Source organism: Colossoma macropomum, unplaced genomic scaffold (genome assembly GCF_904425465.1).
Source record: "Colossoma macropomum unplaced genomic scaffold, Colossoma_macropomum, whole genome shotgun sequence".
NCBI lineage: Eukaryota > Metazoa > Chordata > Actinopteri > Characiformes > Serrasalmidae > Colossoma > Colossoma macropomum.
Window position 1 is genome coordinate 25,331,728 of NW_023494788.1, and position 12,554 is coordinate 25,344,281.

Sequence of the window (12,554 nt, forward strand, 5' to 3'; positions counted from 1 at the left end):
CCATTCATGTATATTTAGTTACATCTTTAACCTTCATTAAAATTACATACAATTGAAAAATATAATAACAAATACAATTAAATGCATTTTAAATATATATTTAAGAAATACGTTTTGGCCATTTTCATATATTGCAAAAATATATTTCAGAAGTAAATTTGAAATATATATATATTTTCTCCTTATGGGAGACTAATCTTAATATTTCTGTAACTCCCTGATAGACTGTTGTCTGCTTCTGCTTAACACTACTCACACTCTATTTAAGGTATGCTGAACTAGACCACACATTTTGTTAAACTTGACAGGCAAGGATAATTAAACATTGATATTCTGTTTTGTAGGCTTATTGCAAATCAGTGGGTATTTTGTATTTAAATAATGATAAGGGACAAACTTAAAATGTATATGGAAATAATAGGGAAAGCAGTTCAGTTTTATTGTAGAAATTGCAAGATTAAATGTTTAATTGTGTAATGAACATTTCATCTTCTAGATGCTTGCGGTCCCTGTCTTATAAATTAAGAGTCCAAGTTTTTTGCAATTCCTTTCATACTTTCTTTCTTCTTTTGCTGTAATTATTTTGGTAATACTTTGGTGAAAATTATTTACTACATTTATTAACATTAATAAACCATGGACATTATTAAGACATAAGTAATATTAGTAATTAGTAATATTAGTAATTAGTTAATAAGTATTTAACACTTGTATTAAATAATGTTTCTTAGTGTCTAATAAAGAACACCTCATGTTTATTCTGTCTGACTGTTTTTTTTGCTTTTTATTTATTTATTTTTTCTTTGGATTTATTCATTTGTAAATTACTCAATACAATTGTATATAGTTAGTATTTGTTATTTCATTTAATATTTAAAGTTTAAGAACTATAACGCAAATTGAAAATTTCTTTACAATGTCTTTTTGCAGGTATTGTGTATTTTTTCATGCCTTTAATTCTCACTTGATTCTCAGTCTCAGCCTTTTGAGAATGAGGCTTCTGACTTTGACCCCCCCCCCCCACACCAATCTACCGACCTTCTTAGGTGGCAGAGGAGTTCTGTGAACAGGACAGAACAAATGCACCTGAAAAAAGCAGAAGCACTTCAAAAAATAAAAATAATGTAGTGCTGGATAATTCACTGAGTCAAATGAAATGATGGAAAAAGGAAAAAAAATCGGAAAAATAAAAATCCTCCCATCAACCCAACAACCATCACGGGACAAAGTAAATTTAAATTGTCACATGGCTAAATTTTCTCTGTACAAAACCAAAATAACACGGCTAACACGGCCGCTAATAAAAGTGGCCGCGAAGTGGCTGTATCGGGTTCTGAACATTTTTATTTAACACAGGGTGTAATAGAGGCGATTTTTCAAAAACCCTATTCATTCTGGCCATAGAGTTATGGAGCTTAGACCAGGAGTTCCTAATGTGGGCATAAGAACATGGCGCCGACTACAAAATGACGACACAACTACAGTGGTCTATGGTCATGATTGTTTACCTCTGGATGAGTTACGTGAAGCAGCGTGAAGCGTTATTCTTTTGCACATGCAGGTCAGTATAGGAGCTGATCTGTTCAGACCGATGTCGCATGTAGATCACATTTAAAAAATATTGTGAACGGTCAAACAAAAATAAAATTGATTTGATAAGAAAATCAGAAAACCACTTTTACCTGTTGTGTGAACATAGCCTTAACTTTCATATCGCAGAGTGGATGTGGCAGAGTCACGTGACTACATGCGCGGTAGTAAGTTTTTAAGGGGACAGTACATGAACACACAGAGTGGGGAAAGGATTAACAGAATTTTAAGAACATCGAAATAACCAACATGTGCAAGATCACATCGGATAGAGGCTCTGACTGTTGGTTTCGATTACTTTCCAATTAATTGCCCAGCTCTACCTCATAGTTATACTGAAAGCAATGTCTGTTATATTTTTTTACCATGTACATGAATTGAACAACCAAAATTGAACATGGTTGTCCATGATAGATTTTTTTTTTCGTTATTGAGTGTGTATTATAATTAATGGCAAATAATGAAGCAACTTAAAGCAACACATAAGGAAAAAATTGTTTATTTTAATTAGGTTACAGAATTCTGTGTCAGAGGCTGTTGACTTCTGACTAAAAGCTGTTGAATGTTATGGTTATTGATATGTAGACTGATATAGTAAGGAAAAAACAGTAACCTTGAAATTTCAGCAATTTGAATTTATGATAGAAATGATGTACTGCTTTGACCTTAATAATAAAGAAAAAAATTACTTTTCTCATGTATTACCTTAGGCAATGTAGTATCCATTATGTTCTCCATGCTGAAAAAACAGTGAGATGTGTACTTTATTAACAGGGCCTTGAGCAAGAGAAATACTCCCTGCAGAGAGAAATGGAGCTAAAGGGACGAATGCTGGACAGCCTTCATTCAGAATTTGATTACGTTAAAAACCAACAGAAACATTTGTTGGAGCAGCAACAAACAGTGTTGGAGAGGAACCATGCAGTGGAACTCAGTGTCTTCAAGAGCAAGGTCAGACCTTAACCTAAACAAATAAATTGATTTTTTCTTTAGTACAGCAGTATTTTTTTTGCCTAGAAATACATAACTTGACACCAGCCACTATCTGTTCTACTGCCTTTCAATGTCACAGGGTTTGAATGCTTCATTGCAAAGTTTTTTATTGATAATATCATATTTCTTCAACCTTGAACAGCAGTGTATAAAACTGATCAAATTATTTACTCAAGGTTCCTGAGATTGAAAGTTAATATTCAATGACAAAAATGGTGATTTCCTTTACATTCAAATGAGTAATTTTATAGAAATGCTTTAAAAGCATTGCTTTGAACCTTCTGATGCAGGGATTCCAAATTAATTTTATACAAAGCATCCAGTTTCTGTTTAGGTGGAGAAAATAAAAGCTGACCTGGATGAGGCTCGACTCCTGGAAAAACAGATGAGACACAAGCTGGAGTTGCAGTCTCAAACCTTAAGCTGTAAAACCGAGGAGCTCCGCAAACTGATGGAATGTTCACATGAAACCAGGTCCTCAGAAATAATAGAGCTGCAAATGAAGAAGATGGACCTGGAATCATCTGTGGTAAAGCCTAACTAATATTTATCGTGGTTATGAGTAGAGCCTCTCTTTTGATATGACCAGTTTCAAATGATCCAGGGGAATTGTCTGTCCTTCTGTATAGCTCTCAACTGCATGATTTAAAGCACATAGATAGTAGATGGATGGATAGCTGCATGACTGGGTTTGTAGGTGCAGAATTAGTATTTTTGATTCTGTTTAGATGTGGATTGCTGTTCGCTTTTGGATCATTGTTTTGCTGCATAACTCGGTTGTGTTTTAGCTTCAGCTCATGCACAGATGAACAGACACTCTCCTTAAGAATTCTCAAATACAGAACAGAAAATAATATTTCCTCTGGATATTTGAGAGTCTCCATGCCCTCTGCGAAATGTTGATAGGCTGTCCATTCCTGGGAAGATTCACCAGTGTTCCTGGGGTTGTCAATTTGTAGATAATGGCTCTCACTGTCGGTTGGTAATGCCCTAGGAGCTTTGATTTTTTTTTTTTTATTATTCTCTCCAGACGTTTTTTCCTCATTTCTTGGGGGGTTTCTTTTAATCACTGCTTATCATAGTGTGCTTGCAAAAGGCAGCTCTGTTTTTTCATATGGTTGATTTGCATGTTGGATAACTTTGATCTTTGAACTTTGATCTTTAATCCTTAAAGAAATTATATAATAGATTAAAAATAAAAATATATATGACTCACTAGTGCTGGGCGATATGGTCAAAAATTTTATCACAATAAAAATGTTCATATATAATGTTCAGTCGATATCAATACATATCACGATAAATGTCAAATCATTATTTCTTTCAAGTTTCAAGACTGATTTTTGCTTCTGAGTGGTTAATTGTTGTTTTAAACTATCCTTTATGGCCAGAACATGACAAACACTTGCCAAACAGTGGAACATTTAACACATTTGTCATGGGATAGTGGGAGAAAGTTTTGGGTCAGCTGTTTTTAACAGCTGGAAATGCACAGCTGCGATTTTTGTAATATTGATAATTTAAGGAAGAAAATTATTTTTAGCTGTGGTGACGAGTGCTAGGCTATCTGGTTACAAGTTTTCAACTGTTAGTTTCTCAACACTGTTAGCTTGATACGAACAGCAAACATTAGATGGCTCGGTACGTCAATGATGGATCACACCACTTTACCATCACTCCTACCACATCTATGTCCGAGCATGTCACAGTATTCAAACAAGCTAGCAGACATCAGGATTTCTCTGTTCTGTTGTAGTAGTTTGAGGGGTAGACCGCAATGTGTCAGACGCTCGCTGTGTAAAAGCAATAACTGCAATGTGATTCTCTAACACTAGACAGACAGAGTTCTTTTAGGTACATTTAAACTGAAATCAGTGCTTTTTTTTTGTCTTGTTTGATCTACGGTAACATAAATCGCCGTGCTGTGTGAGTGACAGAGCGCTGCTTCAAGTTAGCCAGCTGCAAAAAACAGCTAGCCTGGGAGCTAGCATTCTCCCACTCTCCAATGCCACACATAAAGCATCGCATCCTCAGTTTAATTTTTTTTTAAATCAGGGCTGTAACTTATATGAATTCACTTCTTTGTTTTACTTTTGTTGCTTGAGAGTGCACTAACACTGAAATATGACAGTGCTGTAACACACATTTATGTGGAGCAGATGTGATTAAACGCTGCTAAAGATAGTTGGGATGTTAGGATAGAAATTAATTCGCTGTAGGCCACTATTTACGCCACTTATCTCGTCACTCACACTTGGTTACAGGAGAGCAGATTGCCGATTGCTCCACTCAAACAGGGAATATATAACTCCACATTTCCGACGTTGCCAAAGTATATTTGGCGACTCATTTTACTCGTTGCCCCCTCCCTCTCTAATCATGTTCAAAAATCAAAAGTACCCACTAGTGGTGACAGTTTCATTTTCATTTGTCTTCCAGCTCTGCAATTGCCTCAGGGCGTGCGTATCAGTGACACAGTGCAGAGAATGGCGTAGAGCAGTGAGTTTAGTACACAGAGAAAGGACTGTTTTATTCTGTTTATTTTGGATTTGGTGATATTCAATCATAATCTGGCTTCCAGTTACCTCAGATGGAGGCATTGGACACGGCTGGTCTTGACAACAATTTTAGAGTGAGAGTCCACCTTACTCTAAGACCGGGATATGACTGAGACTGCTTGTTTGGGGTATCAAGACCAAGACTGGACTGAAGTACTACAACACTATCATAAACAGTAAAAGCCCCTGCGTTGTAAAAAAGGGTTGGTGACTCTGAAGTTGGCAGAATGACATGACTCGTGTGTGCATTTGCTACCTAATAGCAGTAACCTTGAGAGTAGCTAAGACTCAGACGAGGACCCTTTCCTCTTTTTGTGAACACTATCAAACGAAACAATAATTCAACAAAAGCAATAAGAACAAAAAAAAAAAATGACGATGAACATACCAAAGTGAAAATGGAATAAAGAAAAGAAATTAGCCATCAGGCAGAATTATTTAGATTAACCAGTGATAACCGATGACTACAGTTGGTGTCCTTTCAGATTATCAAATGAGAAATAGATCTATAAAAACCAGTAACTACTGTTAGCCTAGAGGACGTGGCATTCATGATTTCCAAAAAGAATTTTAAATTTTCATTTGTTGGACCACAGGACTCTTTTCTACTTCACCTTAGTCCATCTTAAATGAGTTTAGGACCAGAGAAGGCGGTGCCATTTCTGGATATTGTATATAAATGTTTTTTTCTTTGCATGGTATGGAGTTTTGTGTTGCATTTGTGGATGCAGCAACAAACTGTGTTGACAGTGGTTTTCAAAAGTGCTCCTGAGCCCATGCAGTAATTTCCACTACAGGATCTTGTCTGTTTTTAATGCAGTGCTGCCTGAGGGTCTGAAGATCACTGCCAGCCAATAGTGGTTTTCGGCCCTTGCATACAGAGATCTTTTAATGATGTATACCAAAGATGGTGAGTTCTTTGCTATTTTGCATTGAGATACATTATATTTGAGTTGTTGCACCATTTTCCTGTGTCATTTTTACTAACAAATGAAACAATAATTCAACAAAAGCAATATGAATAACAAAAAAAATGATGATGAACATACCAAAGTGAAAATGGAATAAAGAAAAGAAATTAGCCTGTCATCATGCAGAAGTATTAAGATTAACCACTGATAACCAATGACTACTGTTGGTGTCCTTTCAGATTATCAAATGAGAAATAGATCTATAAAAACCCGTAACTACTGTTAGACGCATACCACAGTGGAAAAAGCTCTATTTTCTGTAAATTTATTAATATTAGGTGCTAATAGTGAGCCAGCACTTTGTGAAGTAATCATGGTGCTGCATAAGAGAAGTTTACCCAGGTACCAAGGGGTGAAACTGTTTAGAGCTTTGTGTGTCAGTAGCAGAATTTTGTAATATGGAATTTGACTGGCAGCCGATGTAGGTCAAACATTATTTTTCTTGTAATGACTCTGGCTGCAGCTTTCTCAACCTCCTGAAACCACCAGTAAATATGTAGTTATTCTAAAATTAATACCTGCAACACTTTCAAAAAAAGAGTCGGAATGGTGCATTTTAAGATTGGGACTGTTGTGGAATGTATAAATCTGTAACTTTTGATCCCTCAAATGGCACTGGATTAAAACCCAGCATTCTTCTGTGATGTATATCACCACATGGGCTTGGGGATACTTTGACAAACCATTATCAATGAACACTGTTATCACTGCATAAACAAAGTAGAAGTAATGACCTGTGTGAATACATATCAGTATTTGATTTTCAGTTAAACAGTATGTATAGATACGTGTTATGTAATAGAGCAAAAAACAATTGAAATGTTAAATTGAAATTTATTATTGAATTTTATAAAAAAAAAAAAAACCTGATGTCATGTTTTTTGTGTTGAAAAAAGTAAGGACATCCTTGGTTTCAGAAACTAGTATAGCCCTCTTTGGCAGAAACAGCTTTATGTACCAGGTCCTGACATTGAGTGGGGAAAAATTTTGTCTACAATACAGATCCTAACTTTGTGAGGGGGTCTGGTTCCTATCACCGGCACTGTGGTTTGATGTGGTTTCACTTCAAACCAGAATTCTCCTTTAAGGCTATGTTCACATTACCAGGTTGAAGTGACACAAAAAAAAAAAAATTTTCAAATCCGACCTGAGCCACTTTCATATGTGGTCCTAGCTCGGATACGTATCCAATTCGTGGCCATGCAACCTTAATATGAATGCTCAGAACTTCTTGGCTCCAGGAATTTTTGTGACTCAGTTATGGTAACATAAAGCAGACTTTACTGCGAATTCTATTCTAAAGCAGGCAAAGATGTAGCTGGAAAAATGGATTCCTTAACAGGAACGAATCATTTCAAAAAAGACGGTGAAAAAACATGGCGAGTCGAACGCATAAAAACGCACGCGGTTTCATCTTCGCAAAAAGTGCTACTAAGAAAACTCCCTCAGCGCATGCAGTGTCTCGTGCAAGCGAAAAAACAGCTGAGAAAGAATTCAAAGAGCTTACAATTAAATTCAGCACAGCCTACATCACCAAAGTCATCTCCCAAATCTTGTTAATGAAAAATAGCAAACTGGATGTGTCGAGAATCAGGCACGGAGGAAGGTACTTAAAGGTCGGAGTTCAACCGATTTTTCAAAGTTTCTGTACAATCTTACTATTTTTAGGGATCCAAGCACAAAGTGCCAGAACGCTGTTTTTTTTTTGGAGGGTTTTTCTTGTTCTTCTTCTCCTTCTCAGCTGCAGCATCCATAACATACTTTTTAGTTTTGGCCCTAAAGTCAATTCAATTCATTATTATACATATACGAGGATACAGTATAACAAAACATTTGGGCTACTTCTCTGCTGCATAAAAATTAAGAGAACTACATGAGTGCACATGTACTAGTTGAAAGACAGTATGCATTAATAAAAAGTACAAAAAAACAGTAAATGGATAATACATGAATAGAAGTGTTCTGGTGCAGTAAAAGTGTGCAAAATGCAAAATATGTGTAGTAATTTTGGGAGGTAGTCAGCCCAAAATGTGAAAAAATTACATGCAGCAGTTTTAAGAGGTTGTGTTTACTAACCTTGGTATGAATGTTAGTTCAGTTGTCCAAATATGTAGAAGTTGATCAGCAGTTTGGAATGTCATTAAAGTGCAGTTTGCATATAGTTAGAGTACTGTTTTTATTCATTAACTGGTGGGTGCTGTGGGTGTAACCAATTTAACAGCTCGAGGGTAGAAACTGTTCTTGAACCTGGTGGTTCTGGCTTGAATGTTCTGATATCTCTTCTCAGATGGCAGCAGGTGGAACAGGAAGTGGCTGGGGTATGTGGAGGTGATACTGCTAGCTTTCCCAGACATCTTTTATTATAAATGTCCTGTATGGGTGGGAGGGCAGCTGCAGTAATGGACTCGGCAGTTTTTCACCACCCTTTGCAGGGCCTTTTATTCCACAGCAGTGGATCTGCCACACCAGACTGTTATACAGCTGATCAAGATGCTCTCCACTGTGGACCTGTAGAAGTTGCAGAGAAGCTGTTGTGGCAGGTTGACTCTCCTCAGCCTCCTGAGAAAATGAAGGCATTGTTGCACCTTTTTGATGAGGTGTGACGCATTGAGTGACAAGGCGAGATCCTCAGCTGTGTGAACTCTGAGGAATATAAAGCAGTGCACTCTTTCCACCATGGTCCCCTCGATGCGCAAAGGTGTGTGCAGTCTGCTCACCTTCCCTAAATCCCAAATTGTCTCTTTGGTTTTTATGTGATGAGCCCCACTACCATTGTATCATCAGCATGATGGTGTTAAGTTGTGCTTGGCGGTGCAGTCGTGGATGTACAGGGTGTAGTGCATAAGTGATAAGACACAGCCTTGTGGACAGCCTGGGCTGACAGTTAAGCCAAGGTCAAAAGTGACTTGACAGATCATTTAGCCGTCCCCCCCAGAGCACAGTAATTTCTTCCACAGCTGGTAGCTTTATCAGAAACTTCCCACAATTTATCAGCTTCTGTCAGTTGTCTGTCTAATCCTACCAAATTAGATGATATGACCAAGTGCTTAGAGGATACTTTTTGTTTTACTCTAGATAGTGTGGCTCCATTAAAAAGTAAACTAATAAGGCAGAAAAAGCTTGCCCCATGTTACAGTGATCATACTCGAGCTTTAAAACAGGCTGTCGGACAACTAGAGCGAAAATGGCACCTAACTAAACTAGACGTATTCCAGTCTGCCTGGAGGGATAGCCTTATAGACTATAGAAGGGCACCTACTGCAGCACACATAACATATCTCTCTTCTCTCATTGACAATAAAAAGAATAATCCTAGATGTTTGTTTAGCACAATTTCTAAATTGACTAAGAACAGTTACTGAACCCTAGATGCCATCATCCTACAGCAGCAATGATTTTACAAATTTCTTCAATAAAATTGAAAAAATCGGACAAAACATTCAGAACACACAGTTAAACTCTACAAACCTACTGCCTTACAAAGTCAATCCAGATCTTGGGAATATTGTAACTACTGCATAGAGGCAGGAATTGTTTACCTTACTTCAACAAACTAAACTAGTTAAAATTATTAAATTATTTCCTCCTCAAAATCTTCTATTTGCATATTAAATCCAATTCCTACAAGTTTAGAAGAAATTTTGCCAGAAGTGGTATATTCCTAAAAGTCTTAAACTAGCAGTAATTAGACCTCTGATTAAAAAAGCTAATCTTGATCCCTACAAACTATAAAATTATAAACCTCGAATCTTCCCTTTGTATCAAAGATCTTGAGAAAAGCTGTGGCAACTAAGTTCCTATTTGCATAGAAATCACACATCAAAAATTTCAATCTGGTTTTAGGCCACATCATAGTACAGAGACAGCACTCGTGAAAGCTGTAAACAAACTCTTATTTTTCTCTGACCAAGGAAATGTATCCTTGCTAGTCCTCCTTGATCTTAGCGTGGCATTTGATTAGATAGACCCCTCTATCGTACTAGATAGACTAGAAAACCTTGTAGGAGTAACAGGAATAGCTCTTTCCTGTTTAGATCTTACCTGACTTATCGCTATCAGTTTGTAAATGTAAACGGCGTTCATCCGTTCTTGCAAAAGCAAAGTATGGTGTTCCACAAGGCTCTGTTTTATGACCTCTGTTATTCATATTGTATATGCTGCCACTGGGTACCATTATCAGTAAATACAGTATCTATTTCTACTGCTACGCTGATGACACACAGTTAAATATATCAACGAAACCAGATGATAAACTTCAACTTAATAAAATTGAGGACTGTGTAAAAGACATAAAAGACTGGATGTCAAGTAACTTTCTCCTACTCAACTCTGATAAAACAGAGGTTTTTCTTTTTGGTCCAAAAGCTGCTAGAAACAAACTGTTTAATTTAACTTAAACTTAGTAGTTTCTCAGTTGCATTAGGTACATCTGTAAAAAAACCTTGGTGTCGCGATAGATCCTGATCTGTCCTTCGATGCACAAAAAAAAGAAATATTACTAGAATAGCTTTCCTGCATCTCTGCAATATTGCTAAATTAAGAAATGCACGGTCTCTAAAGGATGCAGAACAGCTAGTTCATGCATTTATTACCTCAAGGCTTGATTACTATAATGCCCTACTGTCTTGATGTTCCAGTAAAAGCCTTAACAATTTTCAGTTAGTCCTGAACGCTGCAGCCAGAGTCCCCACAAGAACCAGAAAGTTTGACCATGTCAGCCCAGTTTTATCAAACCTACACTGGTTGGCAGTTAAATTTTGCATAGATTACAACATTCTTTTACTGACATATAAAGCTTTCAGGACCCGTCCTGGAATGCCATCTGGCGGTTTTGCTGGTGTGCAGTCTCCACAGAGCACTTGAGTTCAGTTGGGTGGGAGGCATCTATGAGCTGTTGACTATGCATTTGTAGTCCATCACTGCCTGGATTTCCTGCCACATGCACTGTGGGGCTGAGTTGTTGACAAAGTGAGTTTAAATTTGCATGCTTTTTGCAATCTCGGCAGCCCTGATGCCCACTTTCAGATTGTGTCTGGCTGCTCTCAGACCCTTTTTGTTTGTTTGGGCTACATCAATGTTTCTTTGTTTGGAATACATCATTCACACATTTCATGATGAATCCACAGACAAATGTTGCATATTCATGCACATCTATGTAACAGGTTTGCAATTTTTAATGTTATTATTGCTAGAACCTTATATAAGGGTGTGGGGTAACCCGGATTTATTTGAAGTCTGCAGACCAAGGCAAGAGAGAGAAACGCTCGCACCAAGGATGCTTCAGAAAAGGGAATTTATTGGCTAAATATCAAACTACTTTTAGACTACATTTAATGACAAACAATAGGAAATAAAACAAGAAAACAAAACAAAGTGATAGTAAGGAAAGTCAAAAAGACAAAATAGCTCGAGTAAAGTTATTCATGGCTAAATGGTATGAGGCAGTGTGGTTTTGGGAAGTCGCTTGGGAGAGCCTCTAGAGAATTAACCTAAGAATGGACGGGAATAACTATATGGCTGGATGTACCTATTAAAAGTTCTCTTATTAAATAAATTGGCGTCAGGGCCCTGACTGCAAATTGATGGAACCAGCTTACATTGGAGTCGGGGGCTGACTTCGGGAGGGGTCGTCTCCGGACGGACTCGATCGAAGGCTGGAACTCACGAGGTGGTTCATCTCCTCACTGGCCGTGGATGCTGCATCTCCGTGCCGGCACGCGCCTTTCCGTTAGTGATTGGGCGTAGGCGTCTCGTGGCCGTCTGAGGGTGGAGCTTGGGCAGCCTTTCGATGGTCGATCTGTTCACAGATCAGTGCGTGGCTCTGGGTGCGATGCTGGGTCTCCGTGGCGTCAGAACTGCTCCCACTCCGCTGGCAAGGTTCAGGTTGCAATCAGGGTTCTGAGGCTGGTGATACTAATTTAACTAACTACCTCTCTTTAGCAGAATTGAAAGTTATGGATATATTCTCCCTGGCCAGACAAGAAATATCCACCTTCCTTCTCTGAGGGTTGTTTAAACTTAAGGTGTGTAGACGAACAGGCAAGTTACAAAACAAAGGTTTCAGATCTGAAAATTTAGCATTCTAATACTTCTGACCTGTCTTTCTGACCAAGGCCGGCACAAACTTAGAAATTTACCTATCCTCTTGTTGAGAACGCAGGACTCTGAACTGAACTAATGAAATTTGCGGTGCACTCTGGTTTTGCTCGGCTGGAGGCCCTACCCTTTGAAGGTGGAGCCAGAGTGCTGATAGGTTCTTCTCACCTAAGGTTAACTAGCTACCCGTTGTTTCCAACTCTGGTTGTGCATAATTTTAGGAATTCCTTCCCCAGAATCACTGCCTTCTTTGTTTCAGCTAGCTTTAAACAAAGAAAAAGAAACATTCCTATATCATCAAATTGGTTTAACTTTCAAGATCAAGGAATGAACAACTAGGATATTC

The 12,554-nt window shown here is 37.8% G+C and overlaps 1 protein-coding gene across 5 annotated transcripts in view; it reads left to right on the forward strand.

Moving 5' to 3' along the window:
- spdl1 (spindle apparatus coiled-coil protein 1) overlaps window positions 1–12,554 on the forward strand; it is an 81,611-nt gene that overhangs the window by 26,331 nt on the left and 42,726 nt on the right. For all 5 annotated transcript variants that reach the window (XM_036568910.1, XM_036568912.1, XM_036568909.1 and 2 more), the window contains exons 3-4: window positions 2,365–2,541; window positions 2,918–3,112. In XM_036568910.1, the coding sequence (XP_036424803.1) occupies window positions 2,365–2,541; window positions 2,918–3,112 (372 nt within the window). The remainder of the gene's footprint in view (window positions 1–2,364; window positions 2,542–2,917; window positions 3,113–12,554) is intronic.